Source organism: Panicum virgatum, chromosome 2N (assembly GCF_016808335.1).
Source record: "Panicum virgatum strain AP13 chromosome 2N, P.virgatum_v5, whole genome shotgun sequence".
In the NCBI taxonomy this organism is placed as follows: domain Eukaryota; kingdom Viridiplantae; phylum Streptophyta; class Magnoliopsida; order Poales; family Poaceae; genus Panicum; species Panicum virgatum.
Window position 1 is genome coordinate 14,629,301 of NC_053146.1, and position 20,144 is coordinate 14,649,444.

The 20,144-nt window shown below is 44.0% G+C and overlaps 4 protein-coding genes across 5 annotated transcripts; 2 read left to right on the forward strand and 2 right to left on the reverse strand.

Annotated features, from left to right (window-relative positions):
- Positions 1-2,068: 2,068 nt before the first annotated feature.
- On the reverse strand, positions 2,069-5,516 carry LOC120658071 (atherin-like). Its single transcript, XM_039936280.1, has 2 exons — positions 5,108-5,516; positions 2,069-2,309 (listed from the first exon to the last, which is right to left on the reverse strand). The coding sequence occupies exons 1-2, from the start codon at positions 5,415-5,417 to the stop codon at positions 2,206-2,208; spliced, it is 414 nt and encodes a 137-aa protein (XP_039792214.1). The 5' UTR covers positions 5,418-5,516; the 3' UTR covers positions 2,069-2,205.
- Positions 5,482-8,085, forward strand: LOC120662430 (pentatricopeptide repeat-containing protein At1g71490-like; the record flags this gene model as incomplete). The annotated part of the gene is made up of 2 exons (XM_039941577.1): positions 5,482-6,203; positions 6,287-8,085. Coding segments are annotated over 2 exons (2,034 nt in total), but the record flags the coding sequence as incomplete, so codon positions are not given.
- A 3,566-nt stretch (positions 8,086-11,651) lies between these two features.
- LOC120658069 (uncharacterized protein At4g15970-like) lies at positions 11,652-14,458 on the forward strand. 2 transcript variants are annotated; one of them, XM_039936277.1, is made up of 2 exons: positions 11,652-12,407; positions 13,404-14,458. In XM_039936277.1, exons 1-2 carry the CDS (start codon positions 11,964-11,966, stop codon positions 14,274-14,276), a joined length of 1,317 nt encoding a protein of 438 aa, XP_039792211.1. In that variant the 5' UTR covers positions 11,652-11,963; the 3' UTR covers positions 14,277-14,458. The 2 variants fall into 2 exon arrangements, with proteins under 2 accessions (XP_039792211.1, XP_039792212.1); XM_039936278.1 differs by having other exon boundaries at positions 11,711-12,407; positions 13,407-14,458.
- Positions 14,459-14,540: 82 nt separating this feature from the next.
- On the reverse strand, positions 14,541-18,778 carry LOC120658070 (nuclear pore complex protein NUP54-like). The gene is made up of 9 exons (XM_039936279.1): positions 18,184-18,778; positions 18,042-18,095; positions 17,886-17,945; positions 17,669-17,779; positions 15,761-15,826; positions 15,599-15,685; positions 15,382-15,483; positions 15,158-15,298; positions 14,541-15,084 (listed from the first exon to the last, which is right to left on the reverse strand). The coding sequence occupies exons 1-9, from the start codon at positions 18,673-18,675 to the stop codon at positions 14,947-14,949; spliced, it is 1,251 nt and encodes a 416-aa protein (XP_039792213.1). The 5' UTR covers positions 18,676-18,778; the 3' UTR covers positions 14,541-14,946.
- Positions 18,779-20,144: the final 1,366 nt, after the last annotated feature.

Here is a 20,144-nt window from a genome sequence, read left to right on the forward strand (position 1 = left end):
GATATTTTGGTAAAACTTGTTCGACATCCTAAAATCTCTCTATTTCTTTCCTTTTGGTTGTGAGGTGATGACCTTTTATGTTTGACATCCTTTCAATATTTGCCTCATCAATTAAGGAAACATATTAGCAAGGGATTGGCTGGCTATGTAGGGATAAGAGATCGGATTTGTGTTAACTTTCCAATATTTATCCCATCAATTAAGGAAACAGATTAGCATTCATGTGTCATACATAGTGCAGGCGCATTTCTTTCAACTCCAAAAATTCTTGGTAGTAGTAGTAGAACATGGTTGCTGCCCTTGAGATGCCACATGATTCACGAGTCGGCTTGATCGTGGTTGTTGCTTCTATCGGCCGTGCGATCCCGAGGTGTTCGTTTGATCCATTCTTCACAAGAGAGATATATCTTATGGATTTCTAAGTTTGAATTTTAAATTTTTCTATGAATTATTATTGATTTGGGTATTAGGTATGTAAATAGTATTTTTTTTAAAAAATTGTATTATATTCCTACGCATTGTAACGGATTTTGACCAAACAATAGGTGCCAAACTCATTGATGCTGAACTCCGCAATAACTTCATGATGGTCATCGGAGTACTTGCCAATAGTGATAGAGGTGAATCAAATCATCACATTGCTGGCATTCAGTTCGTGTAATTTATATTTTATGAACTTTCCTTTAGCACACATATACTTTTTTTACACATAAATTGACCCATAATTCACGTCATTTTCTCTTCTGGAAGGATAATAATTGACATTATTGTTTATTAAAGGAAAATAAAGACGTGTATTAACGTATTACTTTCCTTTAGTATACACATAGTTTCCTTTGCACATGCGTTTACCCATAATTCACGATATTTTTTCTTTTACAAAGATAATAATTGTCATCATTGTTTATGGAAGGAAAAGAAAGACGTGTATTATTTTTAGAAGAAAAATAAATGGCATCATTGCTTGATGGTTTTGGAAGGATATTAATTGACATCATTGTTTTATAGAAGGAAAAAAGATGTGTATTATTTAAAAAAAATAATATTATTGCTTGATTGAAGAAAAATTAAATATGTGCCCGTGGCACGTACATCTTTCCTAGTTTAGCTAAAAAATAATTGTAAATGTTAATATTGGATAAATTTAGTCCTTAAGTGATTTTAAATATTGTTTTCTATTCTATCAAAATAAAAAATACTCAAATTCAAACTAAATATTTCTAAGTAATTTATTTTTAATTAGAAAAAATAGGTACCAACATTTTCTAAAGATGGATCCTAAATATTAGAATTATACTGGGCAGCTGAATAAAATTTTTCTATATTCCAAATATTTGTTTGTTTGTAGTTATATATATTATTTTAAATAAATAAATTCAAATACAGCATCAACATATAATATATATACTAAGATCTAAATAGTTTTATTATATTTTAAAAAATATAATATTATTTTTAAACCTATCCAAATAGTTCAATTCATTTTATTTCAACCGCTGGATAGTCTTTGTTATCCAATTTTGTAATTGATAGGTGAAATTGTACTATTATGCTAATTCAAAGGTGAATATTGGATTTTCCATTCCAAAAAAATACAAGCACAAATGACTCGAACCCTCGTGGGTAACAAACCACGCTTTGTTTGTGTTGAACAAATATTTTGTTTGTGAGGTATGCTAAGATAAATGAATGAATATTCTATATTTTATTTTTTGCATTCAGTTTTTCTATTTTTTGTTTATCCTTATAACTGTGTTCCACATCCTTATAAATACTTTAGTGCAGAAATGCTTTTAGTAAACTGTTTCCCACAATATCATGTAGTGTAATAATAATTTACGTCACTCGAAGCGATGCCCACCATCTGCTTCCCTCAGATGGAGTAATATTTGAGAAGAAAAATATTCGAAACAATTTTAGTCATTTCAGAATTTTTTCGTTTTTGAAATAAAACACTTGACCCTGTTTAGTTCCAAAAATTTTACTATAGCACCTATCACATCGAATCTTTAGACACATGCATGGAGTATTAAATGCAGTTAAAAAACAACTAATTACATAGTTTAACTGTAAATAACAAGACAAATTTTTTAAACTTAATTAATTCATAATTGAACATTAATTACTAAATAGCAACGAATATACTATAGTACCCATATCCAAAAATTTCCGCGAACTAAACAGCCATAGTCGGGTTCGGGCGTCTCACCAAGCAGGACCTGCAGTAATGTCCGTCGCCGCGTTGCTCTCACCACGGCCGCCGCCGCCGCTGAATCCTAGCGCCACCGACCGCGACGACTCTGTCAACTCTGTGACAGAACCGCCAAGTTAAATGGCTTAATTAAGCGTAATGGCCATCATTTGAACGCATCAGTCGCATTAGCTTAATTTAGTGTAACCTGACAGTCTATTTTCAACCCACAGGCCGATCGAAACACACCAGAAGTCTCGCGCGACGGCGAGCACAGACGGTACGAGCATAATATAATTTCACAAAAATAGATAATAACATAAATATTTACAAAACAACTTTAAATTTAGAATTTACATAAAATAAATGACAGCAGCGGAAGAGAATATGACCTGAGAGAAGTAAATTTGATTGAGAACCAATAAAACAAAACGATAACTATGAACACGTGAGGACGTCAAATCGAGCCCACTGATGCGAATCCTGGTTAGCTTCTATACCTGAAACAGGGTAAATAACAAACCCTGAGTATACTAATACTCAGCAAGACTTACCCGACTATGGGTATACATAGCCCACTATCTAGACATACACGACTTTTTGGCTGTGGGTTGTTTTGCGGAAAAGCATTTAAGAGTGAGTCTTTACTTTCAATATTTTAGCTCAAGATTAGGAATGAGTACCTATTTTCTATGGTTTGCATTTCTACACCAATCAGTGTGGAAAAACAATTGATTAGGTACAACCATATTGATCATTTCATTCCCTTCCATGTTCTTACTACGATGTGACTCGGAGATTAAGGTGCTCATGTCCGAGAGCGACTGACGGCGAATCGATCCGATTTAACCTTGCAAGGTGGACCTAACCAACACGGTATGTATTTGCCCCGTCGGACAATACGAACCAACCATTCCCCTCCCCGCCTCGAACTACAGAACCGCCCCACCTGCATATAGTCAACCGAGCCCTACGAGAGACCACCAAAAGTAAACATATGCATCCCAATTCTCCGCGGCCACTCGACTGCCCTAAGGGGTGGGTAGCAGTTCTGTACTTTCGAAACAAGGCAGTACTAGGCTTACCGGTTTCGACTACCTCCTACTCCCGGTATGCGGTTAGTACAATTCAAACATAATCAGCAGGGCCAACAACGGTACGGTCCTCAATCGACTCAGACAGAGCTAAGACACCCAGGAACCCTGTCCTGCTGCCATTCATATACATCATCATCATTCCCCGCTCGGTCTCATATTTTCATGTCAATTTCAACAACTCAGGTACTGTATATAAGTATATAACCTATATCTCGCGAGTAACCGGAAATTACTCGACTTCTAAATATCCTATATCTCGCGAGTGCAAAAAGTCACTCGACTTCTATCGATAAGTATTAAGCCTAGCATTTCTATCGTCCTATACATGCTAGTATAATTCAAGGAAACTTAAGGATCATGCAACTAGGGTTCCAACCAACTCCTGAAACGTAATGCACAAGTAATAAATACATATATAGGTGTCATAATTTCAAATAATGGGATGTGCACCGAGACTTGCCTGGGATTAACACTAAGTCAGTGTTAGTTAGATGATACTCGCTTGGCGAGCATCTTCCTTTGGTCATGCACATCGGGTTTCATCCATCCGTCTTCGGGATATATCCACCAACATCGTCTTCGGGTTTGGCTCCAGTAGCACGTCCTTCATATGGTTCATCTATCGTACTTAAATGAGATGCGACAATGCATATGTATGAATGCATGGAAGTGCAACACGCAAGGCATTCATAAAAGTACAACATACTAGCATAAACGCCTAGAGCTATTTAACTTAACCATCACTCAAGCATCTCATAGAAGATAACAAGCACATCAAGCATGCCACACAAATTAACTTAAATTAAACCACTGCAAGCATCCACCATTCAGGAAATTAGCCAAGCCTTCTAGCCAACAAAATTTAACATGATTCACCCAAAAATGACATACTTGATGTATCAAACCATGCAGAAAAGAATGGCTTAGCAATACTTTTGGAAAGTGAAAGATATAACTAGAAACTAAACAAATGTAAAAACTTAACTTGAGTACATGATCTAGCAACCAAAATTTACCAGCATGATGAGGTATTGATAAAGCATGCAACAATATTTTTCCAACATTTATTGACAACAGAAAATATTTAATTTAGCCCTAGCAAAACAAACAGAACAAAAATAGATTTACAAACATGCACATAGCTTCTGGTTCTGAAATTTTTACAGTGAACTAAACATTCAGAGAGTAAGCTACTGCATAAATTTCATAATTTTTAAACATCCAAAACTGCAGATATTAAATAGACAAGTGTAAACAAGCATTAACCATGATTAAATCAATACATCATGAAAACATTAAATAAACAGCATGTTAAATATTTTTCCTAAGTTCTACGTGCCAAATAAAAGTTAATCCAACTGGTTTTACATTTTTACCATTTTTCTACTATTTACTATGCATTTTCAAAACTTGCAACCACTTAAACTAACATTTAAACTTGAGCAAAAACTATTTAAAAACTGAAGATCAACCTGTAAGTAAAGTTGTAGATCTTAAGGCAAGGAATCCAACAAATTTTAGTTTGTATTTTTCTGATTTTTCTATGATTTTATACGAATTTTAGAAGTTAGCAGCTAATTTATGCATAAAAGAAAAGACTCCTTTACAGCAAGGCCCCTGAGTTTTTCTAGAATTGCGCAGCACTATTAAGAACTATTCAAATGAGTCACAGACTTTGCAAAGAAACCCCTGGAGTTACTCCTATTCTTGCGTGAGGCCCCTAGCATGGCCGGCGGCGGTTCTAGGCCGAAATCCGGCGAGCTCGCTCGCAGGCGGCGAGGATTAGGTGGGGGAGAAGCAAGAGGGAGCCACGGGCTACCTTGGGAGGTGCTCGGCGCGTCGGGAGATGGCCGGAGATGAGTTGTCCGCGGTGGCCGTGGTGGAGGCGGCGGTGGCGGCGTCGTTCTTGCCGTCGAGGCGAGGCGGCGGTGGGGCGGAGCGGCGCGGAGGTCAGCAGGGCCAGGGGCGGCCATAGCAGGTGACGGCGCAAGGCACGCGGGCAGGTGGCCGTGCGCGGGCTCGGCGCTGCAGCAGCAGCGCAGGCAGCAACAGCAGCGCAAGCGAGCGGCGCTCGCGCGTGAGAGAGACGAGGGAGAGAGAGGGCAGCGGTCGAGCAGCAGCAGCAGCATGTGACGCGCAGCGCGTCCCGCGCTCTGGCGGTGCCGTGGCTAAATTGGTGACGGTGTCCAAAAATATCAGGATGTTACAAACTCCCTCCTCGCCTCCCTCTCCGACCCGTCCGCCCTCCTCCTCCTCCCCGCCCCGCTCCTCGCGTTTTCCCGCCTCCGCCTCCTCCTGCCGCCCGCCGCCGCCGCCACCCACCTCCTCCTCCGGCCCGTCGCCTCCCTCCTCCACCTCCACCGCCCCGACCTCCGCCTCGGCCTCCAGCTCCACGCGCTCTCCCTCTCCCTCGGCCTCTCCCGCCACCCGCTCCTCCTGCCCCGCCTCGCCTCATTCTACTCCCACCACCCCTCCCTCCTCCCGGCCGCCTCCTCCCTCGCCGCCGGCTCCACGTGCCCCCAGCCCTACAATGTCCTCATCTCCGCCTGCCTCAGCCATGGCCTGCCGCGCCACGCGCTCGCCGCGTACCAGGAGATGGTGGGCAAGGACGCCGTGGCCCCGGACGCCTTCACGTACCCCTCCGTGCTCCGCGCCTGCGCCGAGGCCGGAGACCTCGCGCTCGGGCGGGCGGTGCACGTGCGTGCTGCGGACGCCGGCATGGACGGGCACTTGTTTTTCCAGAACGCGCTGGTGTCCATGTACGCCAAGTGCGGGGACCTCGTCGCCGCGCGCAGGGTGTTCGATGGAATGGGCCACAGGGATGTAGTGTCGTGGAACTCCATGATCTCTGGCTACGCTGCATCTGGGCTGTGGAGAGAGGCGGTAGAGCTGTTTAATCGGATGCGGGCAGATGCGTAGCATGGCTTCTTTTTTTTTTTGCGGGTTGAGCCAAACACAAACCTGCCGTGCCTTCTCGGAACTGGTCGTCCATGGCAAGGTTTGATTTCAACTCGGTGACATGGAACACAATTGCCGGTGGTTACATTCAGATGCGTGATTATAAGGCGGCAATTGGGTTGATTCGTGATATGGTAAGAGGTGGTGCTGGGGCCGACTTTGTGACTCTGGTGATTGGATTGAATGCTTGCTCACGAGCAGGATGGTTGAGGCTTGGAAAGGAGATACATGGGTTGGCAGTCCGCATGCACTGCGATGGAATTGAGAGCGTGAGCAATGCGGTGATCGCGATGTATGCCAGGTGCAAGGATATGGAGTGTGCTCTTATGTTGTTCAAAATGCTGAGGTGCCCAGGCCTGGTGACATGGAATACGATGATAGCTGGTTTTGCGTTGTCGGATGATGCAGAAGAGGCTTCTAGGCTTTTCCGTGAAATGGTATGCAGTGATGTGGAGCCTAATTATGTTACTGTTGTTACCTACCTTGCACTCTGTGCTCGAGTTGCTAATCTGCAACATGGGCGGGAGCTTCACACCCACATCGTTAAGCATGGGTTCAAAGGGTATCGTTTGTTGTGGAACTCTCTTATAGATATGTACTCAAAGTCAGGGAGGCTCTGGGTGGCACAAAATGTCTTTGATACCATGGATGACCGTGATATGATATCCTACACTTCAATGATCGCAGGATATGGAATGCAAGGAAAAGGGACAGTTGCCCTACGCCTTTTCAACCAGATGATTGACAGTGGGATCATGCCGGATGCCATCATCATGGTTACTGTACTCTCTGCTTGTAGCCACTCTGGGCTTGTGGATGAAGGAGAAGAGGTTTTTGATAAGATGGTCAATTCATTTGGTATAAAGCCCCAGATGGAGCACTATTCTTGCATGGTTGATCTATATGCACGTGCCGGATTATTGGAAAAGGCAGAGGAATTGCTTAATCAGATTCCCTTCCCTCCAACATCCACAATGTTGGCAGCATTAGTGGGAGCTTGCCATGATCAAGGTAACATAGTAATTGGTGAAAGATCAGCAAGGAGGCTCTTAGAGATGAAGACAGAGAATGCTGGGCACTATGTTCTGGTTGCCAACATGTATGCAGCTGCAGGTTGCTGGAATGAGCTAGCGACAGTCAGAAAACTGATGAGGGACCTGGGTGTTACAAAAGCTCCTGGGTTAGCATGGGCCGATCTTGGTAATGGGTTTACCCCCTTTCTTGTTGGGGATAGATCCAACCCCCTAGCTCCAGAAATCTATGAGGTTTTGGATGAACTAACTGAACAAATGAGGAATATGGATGATTGCAGTGATCTGGACATATTATCCACAGAGGAACTAATGGAGTAAAGTGGTTATTGCAGGACAAGAAGGAAAGGTTCCTGCTTTGGTGTGAAATGGAGTTCATTAATAAACTCTAGAATGAGATTGCACCATAAAGCATGGGGATTAAGGGGAAGGAGAAGGAAAAGAAAATGATGTCCTTAAATAAGCAGCCATGTAAGTGCTACTGTGCTAGAAGGTGGGATTGCTCAACAAGTCAATACACAAGCAAACACCAAGCGAAACAGATTTTTAACCGTCACATTTATTGCTGTGATTGATCTTGAGTTTCAAACCGTTGCACCAATTCCCTTGATTGGCAAATGCAAAGCAGTCAAAGTTCCTTCATGAGAGTTTTACTTTTATTGGCAAGTGATGGTTGTACATATCACTCACACCACACATATAATGCACCAATGCATTTACAGCCTAATTGGCTCCCTTTGATTACCTGTAAACCACGGTTACCATTTTCTGGCAACCATCATAAACGCCAAGCTTCCCTTGATCAGAGGTAAGCTCATCTTCTTGTGCATTACTATGTTTCCATTTACTCACTGGATTTAAGATATTCGACCATTGAATATTAATCATATCATATGTCATAAAAAATAAAAATTGGAAGTTGTTTAATATGAGCTTTTAAATAGAAGAATTGCTAGAACCAGTCTTTTTTGTCCCTTGAGTTATAAAACTGCACATCATTATTCATTACATTACAGCACATGTTTCTCGCCTGAAAGTTTGTACTATGCTTTGCTAGACCCAAACAAGAATTTTTTTATTTGCCGCTGACTAACTCTGGGTTGACTTCCTGGTCAAGTCCTAGTTTTGGAGTGTTCATGTCATGAGGATGTAATTTATATAGGGGGTTACAGCCCCTTCAAATCTGTAACATTTGGGGATAAAACCCCTTCCTTTTTCTTCTTAATATAATGATGCGCAGTTCTCCTGCGCGTTCGAGAAAAAAAAACTCTGGGTTGACTTGCCATCTAATAGCTGAACCTTCTTCACATAACTCTGAATGTGATGAAGGCAGGTTTGCAATGGATTATAGAAATATAATCTCAAATTAAAAAAAATTCTGATAAATTATGTGATGCTGAAGCCAATAGCCTTTTGGTGATGTTTTGTTTGCAAGGACACCAAGATAAAAAGGATTCAATTACCTTTTTACAGAATGTGAGTTACTTTTACTACTGCAGGATCATGGTCTAAACAGGCTTTAAGTCACAATGTAGAATTAGGCTTTCTTTCTAATTTACTCCAATTAGTTTAACTTATTCACATTGCAGCTTCTACAGTCTGCAAATTTAGTGTACTAATTTGTAGTTGATAAGGTAAACCAACTTCTTATGCTGTAATTTTACCCTTAACCTTTTTAGTAGAGATAACCAACCATTTTCTGTCTTCCAAAGTGCCACATCTGACCAACTTTGTAAATAAAATTCTCATGATCAGTGTTAACACCATTATATTCATCTCCCCTTCTTAAGATTTCTGGTTAATTGTATGTTGTGGATATGAATTTCTAAAAGACGCATTTTCGTAGGTGGGGGCTGGGTGCATTTTTTGTGTATAATCTGTAGTGTTATTAAGTTTTATATTCCCATCCCTCAATAACTTAGCTTATTTTGCAGTCTTAAGCTATTTTTGATGACTTTGCTTTTCGGAATTTGAATAGAATTACAAGAAAAAATAGAAAACATTCCTCACGAAACTGCGGAATAAATTATTTTGTATTTTGAATATGCATGTGCTAGCACGTACATTGCATGATCATTGAAAGCATCCTCAGGAACTCATGGAGATGTGTCTAGTTATGTAGACTCGCAAGATAAGGGGATGTGCGTATCCTATATACGATTGTACTTTGCACGAGTGTGATGAGCAGTTTTGCTGGCATATGTGAACTTGATATGCATTTTCTTTTAGAGCATACCATGTATATAATATGAAGCCGATTTGATACTGACGGTACGTAAGTAATGTGTTCTTTATTCTCTGCTGTTTCAGGTTGCTTGTTTGCTTCCAAGCGCAATGAAGCATCTGGGTGGCTGGAGCCTGGCTTACACCGGACCCTGGAATCGGAGGTGGCGAGTCTGGAGTGTGTCAGTCAAACGCATCAAATGCTCTAGAAGCCAGCCTGAACCTTTCGACATTTACATGTGTGATGCATTTCGAGATAGGAAGTGGGCAGAGGGGTTGGTATTACGGCGACACGGGGGACCGCCTAGAAGCCAGGTACATGCATACCTTTATACTGCCGTAAGGACGATGTGTCCCGGACATCACTAATCCAGTGCCACTGAGGTTTTGATTTTCAAGTGCCAGGTGGGGGCAAAGAAAAAAAAACTCTGCTCTGGTTTCTCATCAGAGAAGCGTAGGTTGGATTTCTTTTTACCCAAAAAAATAAAAGACATCGGAACAGTTGCAACCTGCAGCCACCTAATCGACTAGCCAACATACAGCATCAATCAAAATATCAAATTGCGTACCTTGCCTATCCTAATAAATAAATAAATTCACAATTATAAATAGACTAATGGTGAGAGAGCAACTCCAACAGATTGATTTTCCTCTTTCCCTTTTTCACTTTTTAGCCATAAAGGGGATTTAGGGGGAAAATTTAGCTCCAACAAATTGATTTTTTTTCCTCTTTCCCCTTTATTTCCCTCCCCTCTCTCTTTTTTAAAGGGGAATTTCACCTTCTCTCTTTCTATCCATTCTTTACTAGTCATAAGATCCACATGCATGAAAAGATTCTGACTACTCATGAATTAAAGGGGAAAGAGAAAAATATCTGCTGGAGCACATCTTTCCAATAAATTAAAATTGTGATGAAGCATTCCCTATAAGATGAGAGAAAAATCAATCTGTTCCATGAGACAAACAATGAGAACCGAACCATGCCTCGTTGCCAAACGGACAGGCCAAACCAGCCAACTTGGTTTTCGTAGGATGGGGGTTGAAAACGCGACGGGAAAATCCCGTCCGACCGGCACTGTATACCGATTTTCCTGTCCAAATACCGTTTCAACAGGAAATACAAGAAACCAGGAAAAAAATCAGGAACAGAATCAATTCATGGATTTTCCTGACCGTTTTGCCGGTTCCATATTTAACCGGGAATATTCCCACTGTATTTTCCCGTATTTACAAGCAAATTTTTATTTCAACCCATAAACCGAACTCTATTTGGCCCAGCCCACACCAGCCACAGGGGCACCCGACGGAGTGCACTTGCATACTGGGACTGGGAGTTATATAGCGCAGGGGTTGAATCCCTCCTAGCTGCCTAAGCCAGGTGGTACTAAAGCTGAGAGGTGCATGCAGTATGCCTGGCGTGGTGGCGCTTGCTTTGCTACTGCCGTGCGCAGTGGGCCGCATGGGCCATTCATTTTATGAGTTGCTGGCCACTACGCACCTCAAAAGACCAACCATTTATACATTTCTTTTTTGTTTAATTGTTTCTTCCTTTTCTTCTTTTGACTGTGCCTACATGAACCGGTCACCTTTTTTCTTGAACTCATTCATCCGAGCAAGCTGAGGTGTTAAGTTGAATGGCTCAACTGGTTATACGATGTTGGTGTTTCCGATTTGAATTATCGTTTCCCGACCGTTACCGACATGTTACCGATCGAAATGTATGGTTTTCGGAATCCCGTAATCCCGATTTCATTTTCCCGACCGGCATTCCCGTTCCCGTTCCCGCATAAAAAATATGGTAACGGAAGTGGTTAGAGGGTTTTCCCGACTGTTCCCGACCGTTTTCATCCCGACATGGGAAGGACTCGACGCCACTCTGCCATGGGTGACCCAAACTCATAGCCCGTTTGGTCGCGGCAACCGGCGGCGGTGGAGCGAAGGTCTGGTCCGGCCAAGAGAAGAGGAGGTGGCACGACAGGCCCGCCCAGTAGGCAGCCGGCTGGTGCGACGCTGGCTTGGACGGCCAGCATGGTAGCCCCGTCATGCCAGTGTATACTGTGTATATGCCGCGACAGCGACGGCCTGTCGTGCCAGCCAAAGGTCTAGAAATAAATTTTTGGTCCGAATTAGTTTTTTTTTAAAAAATAAAATAAACTTCCGCTTCTTCGCTACACACATCCTGATGTTCCATCGTCGTCACCTCCCCTACCGTGTAATCTTCCACGACGAGCTCCGTTCCCGCACGCATCCTCCTCCGGTCAGAATTGCCCTCCCAACCAACCCCGCGACGCGACCCATACCAGGCTCCTTCCTCCTCCCTCCCTCCGTCCCCGCGCGCGGCTCCGCCCCTCCCACCGGACAATCATTTCGCTTGTGGCTTCCAAGTTCCACCGCAGCAGCCGCCACCGCGCACATGCCGCCTGCTCCTGTCTCGTATAGTTTATAGCCGCGGGCGAGGCGGCGATGATCAGGCCGCAGGCCGGGCTGCTGCTGCGGTCGCTGGGAGCGGGAGGAGGCGCGCGCCCCGGCGCCATGAGGTCGGCCACCTCGCTCCTCCTCGGCGCCGCGCTCGCCACCGCCTTCTTCCTCCTCTACACCTCCCTCTGCCGCGACATCGGCGGCTCCCCCGGGACGCCGCCGCCGCGGTGGGAGCGGCGGGAGGCCGGTAAGGCCGTCGAGACGGGCGCCGCCGCTGTTGCCGATCGGGAGGTGCGGGACCTCAACCCCAAGCAACGAGAACATGTCGCCAGGGAGGAAGAGAGGAGGAAAGTGGAGGTGACGCACAGCGACGGCGACGGCGGCGGCGGACACGGCGCCAGAAAAGATGAGGAGAACGGCCGGGACAGCGAGCAGGAGCAGCCGCAGCAGATTGTGATGCCTTCTGCGACTTCGACTCCTACCGAGCAGGTGATCCATCTTCCTCTGCCACAGCTAGTAGATGATTACGAATCGGATTCCCAAAACAAAACAGCTGGTTCACCTTAGAGCCCTGAAAACGCGAGTGCTAATTGAGATGGGGGGTAATTCTTCGTTCCTAGCTTGTGTTTACTAGTATCAGTTCAATTGGTGTCTGAAACCAATCTTTTAGGAACTTGTCAATTTGTCATTATGTATGTGCAGACACGGCGCACAGATTGAGTATGCGTACAAGAGGATCGCCATTTGCTAGGCATTATAATTAGCTTGTTCTGATTCTGACAGACTCCATTTCTCCTACAAAGCTGCCTGAAGCTCATGGGCTCAAAATCAAGTCAACCTTTGTTCTCCATTGCTGTCACGAGCAAAAACTAAGAGCCAACTTTCTGTTTACCCCTATTATAAGTCGTATCATTCTGACAATACGGATGCCATCTGAATATGAAACGGGTACACACCAAACCAGTAACATGGCCTCCTAGTTACCGCTATTATTCTAAAGAACGATTCTGTCAGCGAGTGGATCAGTGTGCACAATTAGAGGGTGCTAATGTTAGTTGACGCTCAGAACCAATCACTCCAGTTCGTCCTTATGACCTTATCAACGTTTTTTTTTTGTTTTTTTTAGTATGCTCGTTACTCAGGAGCACTGAGGACTTTCCATGTGCCGGATTCAAAATACTTACTAGGAAGTAGACGGTACAATCCAACCAAGATGTCGCCGACAAGCAGCTGACATTTAAAAAATAAAAATCCGGGATGCTCAAGAGGCATTTTGAATGGACTCTTTTATGTTTTGATTGTTCAACTATATATACCGTACTAGCAAATAACAATTGGACATTGGAAAATTGAACTATTGAACTAGCAGTAGTCAATCAGAGTGCTTGCTTGGTTCAGAATTTATTTACTGCTCTTGTTTCAAATTCCATTGCATTCCAAGGTAAATGTAACGTTAACTCTACATCCCGTACCCATCATGAACAGCAGCAGCACCAGCAGGAGACCCCGTCCGAGGACGACCTGGCGGACCTGCTCCGGCGAGCGGCGACGTCGGACAAGACGGTGCTGATGACGGCGATCAACGAGGCGTGGGCGGCGCCGGGTTCGTTCCTGGACCTGTTCCTGGAGAGCTTCCGCCACGGCGAGGGCACGGGGGACCTGCCGCGGCACCTGCTCATCGTGGCCATGGACGGCAAGGCCTTCCAGCGGTGCCTCGCCGTGCACCCCTTCTGCTACTGGTTCCGCGTGGCCGGCATGGACTTCGCCGGCGAGCAGAAGTACATGAAGGGCGACTACCTGGAGATGATGTGGCGGCGGAACCGGCTCCAGCAGCGCGTCCTGGAGCTCGGCTACAGCTTCCTCTTCACGGACGTGGACATCCTGTGGTTCCGCTCCCCGTTCCCGCGCCTCCCCGCCGGCGCGCAGGTGGTGATGTCGTCGGACTTCTTCGTCGGCGACCCGGCCTCCCCGAACAACTACCCCAACGGCGGGCTGCTCTACGTCCGGTCGTCGCCGGCTGCCGTGGCGTTCTACGAGCACTGGCAGGCGTCGCGGGCGCGGTTCCCCGGGAAGCACGAGCAGTACGTGTTCGACATGATCGTCAAGGAGGGCGTGCCGGCAACCATCGGCGCCGCCGTGCGGTTCCTGGACACGGCTGTCTTCGGCGGCTTCTGCCAGCATGGCAAGGACCTGGGCAAGGTGGCCACAATGCACGCCAACTGCTGCATCGGGCTGGAGAACAAGCTCTTCGACCTCAAGAACGTGCTCGACGACTGGAAGGCGTACAGGGCGCGCGTCGCCGCTGGGGACGACGCGCGGGGATTCTCCTGGAGGGTGCCCGGGAGATGCATACACTGAGCTCCTCCCCATCCTTAGTAGCTATATTGTAGCTCACTTTTCTAATGAGTAGATATACATTTGCAAATATGTTTCTTTTTTTTCTGAGACATTGCTGTGTTCACTTGGCTTGTCAGCCAACCAGCCAACAGTACTGTTCTCTCATACTAAATCAGCACCAGCCATCAGCTACCAACCAGTCAGCAGTATTGTTCTCTCATAACAAATCAGCATCAACCATCAGCCACAGCCAAGCGAACACAGCGATGCACCAAGCAACCAACATCGAGGAGCAGGCATATGCATGAACCATTCAAGGCTACAGGCCACAGCCATGGTTGATCTACAGCATCCAGAATGTATTTTACAACAAGGATTACATCCACGCAAGGTCAAGGTTACATCCACGCATGGTCCATCTGCCGAAACCATCCATCCCCGGGGGAAGTTACCAGAGCTCAGCAGCCCAAGGCAAAGTTCCCACCATGACAACACTCAAAAATGTAGTTAGCGCAAGCACAACCTACCAGACAATGGTTAGCTTTGAAAAGAATGCAGAATCAAGCCAGATACACAGTAGATTTCTCTAGTTGATACTCCAAACCATTCGGAGGCTCGGATCCTTGTACGAGATGGATCTCCCTTTCAAACTCTGCTTATTGGTAGCTTTGATGAAGATCTTGCTTCAATCTTATATCTTCAATGCCCTTCTCCCAACGCTGTCTTCAGCCATATCTGTGTCATTTGACTGGATGATCTCCAGGTCCCTGATATCCCTCTTCAACACATTACCTAACTTGGCAATTGCCTCTGTTTGCTGCTGTAAGGTCTGTGATGCAAGTTTCAGGTCAGATTGACAAGGCCTGGTCTAACAAGGACAACGATAAAACTGCACTACTTACCTCAAGAAGATCTGTAACACTACGTTCATCAACTTTGGCCGAATTAGGAATATATACAGGGCCACCAGTTCTAGCCAGAAGATTTGATGTTGAAAGAAGTGTATTAACTCTCTTAGACAGATCAGCACCAGGTCCTTTTAGCTGCAAACAAAAGAGTAAAATTGATAACAAAAATCCTTGATCAGCCGAAAAGTAGGAATAATGCATCGGGAAAAAAAACTAACCTGCTTTAATATGGCAACCAATCTTTCACGTAAGTCAGCTTCCTCCTTCGTTAAAGGACTGCGGTAACCCCTATTCTCCAATGTCTCCACTATTCTAACAAACTTTTAGAAGTTCACAAAACAATAATAGTAGTAGTTACATACATCTGCAATGAACCATAATAAGGGAATTGGCACCCCCAATGTTTATTTGAAAATCTGGAGAAAAAATAATCACCCTTAAAAGACGTCTCTGAATAACCAGCTCTTGCTGCTTCAATCGCTGGATCCATGGACATGTGTGAGCTTGGAAATGCCTTTGCAGCTGTAATTAAAAATATGAGAAACAAAAGAAATGATCCGTGGAAGCACATATGAAAACATTAATATGAAGCCATACCTTTTTAACATTAGAGTTAGTCATGCTCAATCTGTCAGTATCCGAAACTATGACTTCATCTTGAAGCTGAAAAGGAAAAGAACAAGTAATGAGGCTTGGCTAAATTTTTAAAACCTTCAAGGAAGTTGGAAAATGGTAAAAATAATACCATCACAACTACTGAAAAAAAGTTGCAAAGTTAACTATAAGAACTTCAAAAATATTCAGGCCAAAATACAAGAAAGAAAAGCATGCTTCACCCAGAGCATTACAGAGAGTAAGACAAATAAGATAGATTAAAGATTTGAATATATGTCATGAATATAGAAGGCATATATGGATAACCTGCAGGTAGAGAGATATCTAATGCAAATGTGCAACTGCACTTTAACTGATTAATCAATGTGGGGGAGAATTTAGGACTATTGAGATTTTGCATCTTTATGAGTAGGCCAAGACAGCCGATAGATATGGGTACTGGGTGATGTGATTCTGTGAGGTTTTGCATCTTTGTAACTAGATCATGACAGCCGATAGACATGGGTAATGTGATTCTGTCACTGAATGTGAATGTGAACTGTGAAGGTTGAAAAGGAGATGCCCCCAACCCCAACCCCCACCCCCACCCCACCCCAACACAAACAAAACGACTGCACCTTTTTGAATTGCAAGGAGCACAAGTAAATGGAGATAGAGCTAAAAGCACAAAATAGGATGGACGAAAATAATATAAACTGGCAGACAGAAATGACGACATGAGACATCTGTATGATCGGCCAGAACATTAAGAAAGCAGATTAATTGGTTAATTTCTATCAAGAATGTATTCCGGCGGTTCCTAAAAAAAGAGCATTAAATGTTTTACATAGATTGATTCATTTTTTTCACTGTCATATTTTTACAAACGAAATAATTATAATTACAAGTATTGGCAGGACACAAGTCAATAACAGCTAACTGCATAGTCTGCATACATTATCTCATTATATTCATGTCGATTTCTGCAATTGAGCATACAAGTAGGAACAGGGGGCTTACAGAGTCAAATCAATTGGTCTATTGGGCAACCTCAGATTCCAGGCACTGCAATTTCATACTTTACCCAGATCCACAATACCAACGGACCACTTATTGTATGGTTTCATGCTTGACATGGTGCCCAGGTTAGGAATAAGTGAAGGCATACACTTGGTATCTATAACGAGATGCTTAATCATATGTCCTAGATAATTCTTTTAAGGTGACTAAAGGCAGATACAAAGAGGTCACAAAGATTAACTACAAAATTTGTTAATGCCATTTCCATTTACATTGGATCACTGTGAGCCAAATGACTATATTCCTGTATTATTCCGGATTATCAAAAGCAGGAATAATAACACGGTTTACAGCATGACAGATTACACCCTCTATTATTCTTTTGAGACAAATATCATCATAAATTTCTGACATTATACCTACATTAGAAAATAACTAAATTTATCATAAAATTAGGAGAACAATCAATTAGAAGTGCAAATACATTAAAAAAAAGTATAGGAATGTACAACATGACATGGTCGGTATTTTCTTACCTATATATTTGGACTACAAGCTACCTATCTGATTTCCTTTTTGGTTCTAACGCAGCCAGCAAGCCCAGTATGTCAAAGACAATGCATCGCCCAGCCAGAATGGTTGGAATTCAGAGAAATGGAGGCATGGACAACATTGATTGGGAAAAGATGTGGCACCTGTCAATATCACTGATAGAACACAATACTATTTCTTATAATAGTCAGAGAACACGCCAGTCCAAACTGATCTAGAATTTCATGTACCAGCATGCTTTTTAGAAGCTCATTTAGCAGCATGCTTGTATAGCACAAACAAAAAAGCAGTACTCTAGCTGTGTAGCAAAGAAAACAATTTCATATTGCCAACACTAACCTTAAGCCGGTGGGAAAGGTCTTTAAACCCCTGCACAAGCTGAGGCCACAGCCTCTCCCTATCTGCAGTGTCCATGCATTCAAGCTTCCCCATTGCTTCCGCCCACATAATCTGCATCCACAAAGCAAAAGCCACAGGAAAAGAAATTTAATCTGAGAGCAATGCAACAACACAAACAGCTAGCAAATTACTTAAACAAACTTATACAGCTGCTTACATCTGATGCTGCAACTGGCTTCACCCTTTGCGAAGGCTCTGTCACGCTGAACAACAGATGCTGCCGAGATCAAATCAGACAGAAACAGATCAACCAAATTGCATCAACCCAAATCTCGGGCAACAAAGACAATAACGTGACTAGAAGAAATCTCACCCTGAAAGCATACCGGGGGTTCCCGGGGTCCTCCTTGTACGCATCCACGATAGCCTGAATTGATTCAGAAGCAGCGCATCAATTTACCACTTGCTCCCTCAAAATTAAGGGGAATTTTGAGAGGGATTCCACCGTTGCGTACCTGGATGTCGCGGTCAGAGGGGGAGAGCGGCAGGGGAGCGACGGGGGCCATCTGGGTGGTGATTTGCCCGCCCCCTCCCCCGAGCAAACCGAACGGCGACGGGGACGGCGTCGCCTGCTGCTGGAACCCGAAGGGCGAGAGCGAAGGACTCGCGCCGAATGCCGGCGTCGAGGAGGGCGCGCCGAACGCCGAGGTCGACGAGGGCGTCCCGAAAGCCGACAGCCCGCCGAACGCTGGGGCCGAGGACGCGGCCCCGAACGCGGGAGTCGACGATGGCGCCCCGAACGCCGGGGTCGACGATGGGGTCCCGAACGCCGGGGTCGAAGACGGGGTCCCGAAGGCGGGCGTCGATGACGGGGTGCCGAAGGCCGGGGTGGACGGCGTCGCGCCGAATGCGGGGGTGGAGGAAGGCGTGCCGAAGGACGGGGTGGTGGAGGGGGTCCCGAAGGATGGGGCCCCGAAGAGGGGAGAGGAGGAAGGGGTCCCGAACATGGCGGCGGCGGCGGAGATCGCCGGCGGTGGGGTTTAGGGTTTTTTCGAGAGAGAGAAGGATTGGAGCGGCCGAGCGAGGGGAAGAAAGAAGGGAAAGGGCAAACCCGAAACTATGGGGGCCGATTCGAAATTCGAAATAGTTCGAGGGCAGATCGGGAATTCGGTTAAACGTGGCCCGGACAATTTTGCGTTTTTTTTTTCTTTTGAAGGGAGCAATTTTGCGTTGTCCATTTCCTTTTCTTTACGCATGTTAAAGAAAGGTTGTTCTTTGGATTCCTCCTAGAAGGATAACAAATTTTATGAAAGTATTATCTATCTTCTATCTATACTATAAAAGTTGAAATAATTAAAACTCTTTCTCACTAAAGATTAGGCCCACCGTACCTCTCACGGAGGTCCCACTTGTCAGACCAAAAAGTTTGAGAAAAGGGGGTGGAGACTCATTTTTTGATAGAAGGAAAATATTTCTACCAAAAAGCTAATATTTTTTACACCAAAAATTCTACCATACCCACCCACCCTACCCGCATAATGCTTTCCAATTATTTGGATGGGCAATTCCTCCCTTTTAGCAAGTTTTGATTGACCATCACGGCTTACACCTCTCTTCCATTTGTTTTGGATTGGCAATGACACCTCTTTCCATTCATTTGGATTGATTATTCCTTTTTCTTGGCAATCACCGCAGGAACCTCTTTTTATTTTACTATATTTTTCCCCGTGGATGAGAGGGTTCATCTTTACTCAATTTTATAAATGGAAGAGAGGTTAAATATATAGTGAGTTCAAAATATATAATGGTAGAACCACCGCTTCTTCCATCTGAATCAAAATCACGTACAAGATGTCACAATTTTATAAATAGATTTGAATGATCCTTGGACGTGTAGTTGTGGCTTCCGTTGGATCCTTAGACTTGAATGATTTTGATTCGTATAGTACAAGGGAGCTTTGCTTCGATTCAAGTAGGCAAAATTTACTATGCTGCATGCTTTGCTTTGGGATTTATTTGCACGCAAGGAATCATGCATGGTGTCATAGTACTTCATTTTATATAAGTGAATAAGTGATACTTATGTAAATTGGACCTTTTATATCCATAAATATAATATAAATATAAAAGTATAAATATATGCATGTCAGATACACCCAATGGATGCATAAAAAATACCAATCTTTCCTCTAAAACTCTCCATAAATATAATATAAATATAAAAGTATAAATATATGCATGTCAGATACACCCAATGGATGCATAAAAAATATACCAATCTTTCCTCCAAAACTCATGTTTTTTTCACCTAGCCTTCTACGTGTACCCACATAGCGTATGTGCCTTCTTGATGCACTTTGCGGTCCGTAATTAGTTTTTAGTAGAATTTAGTTGTTTTAGTAATCAATCGATGTAATACAACTTAACTTTGTTATATCATCAATTTTGAGTCTCATGTTATTTTTAAATATAATTA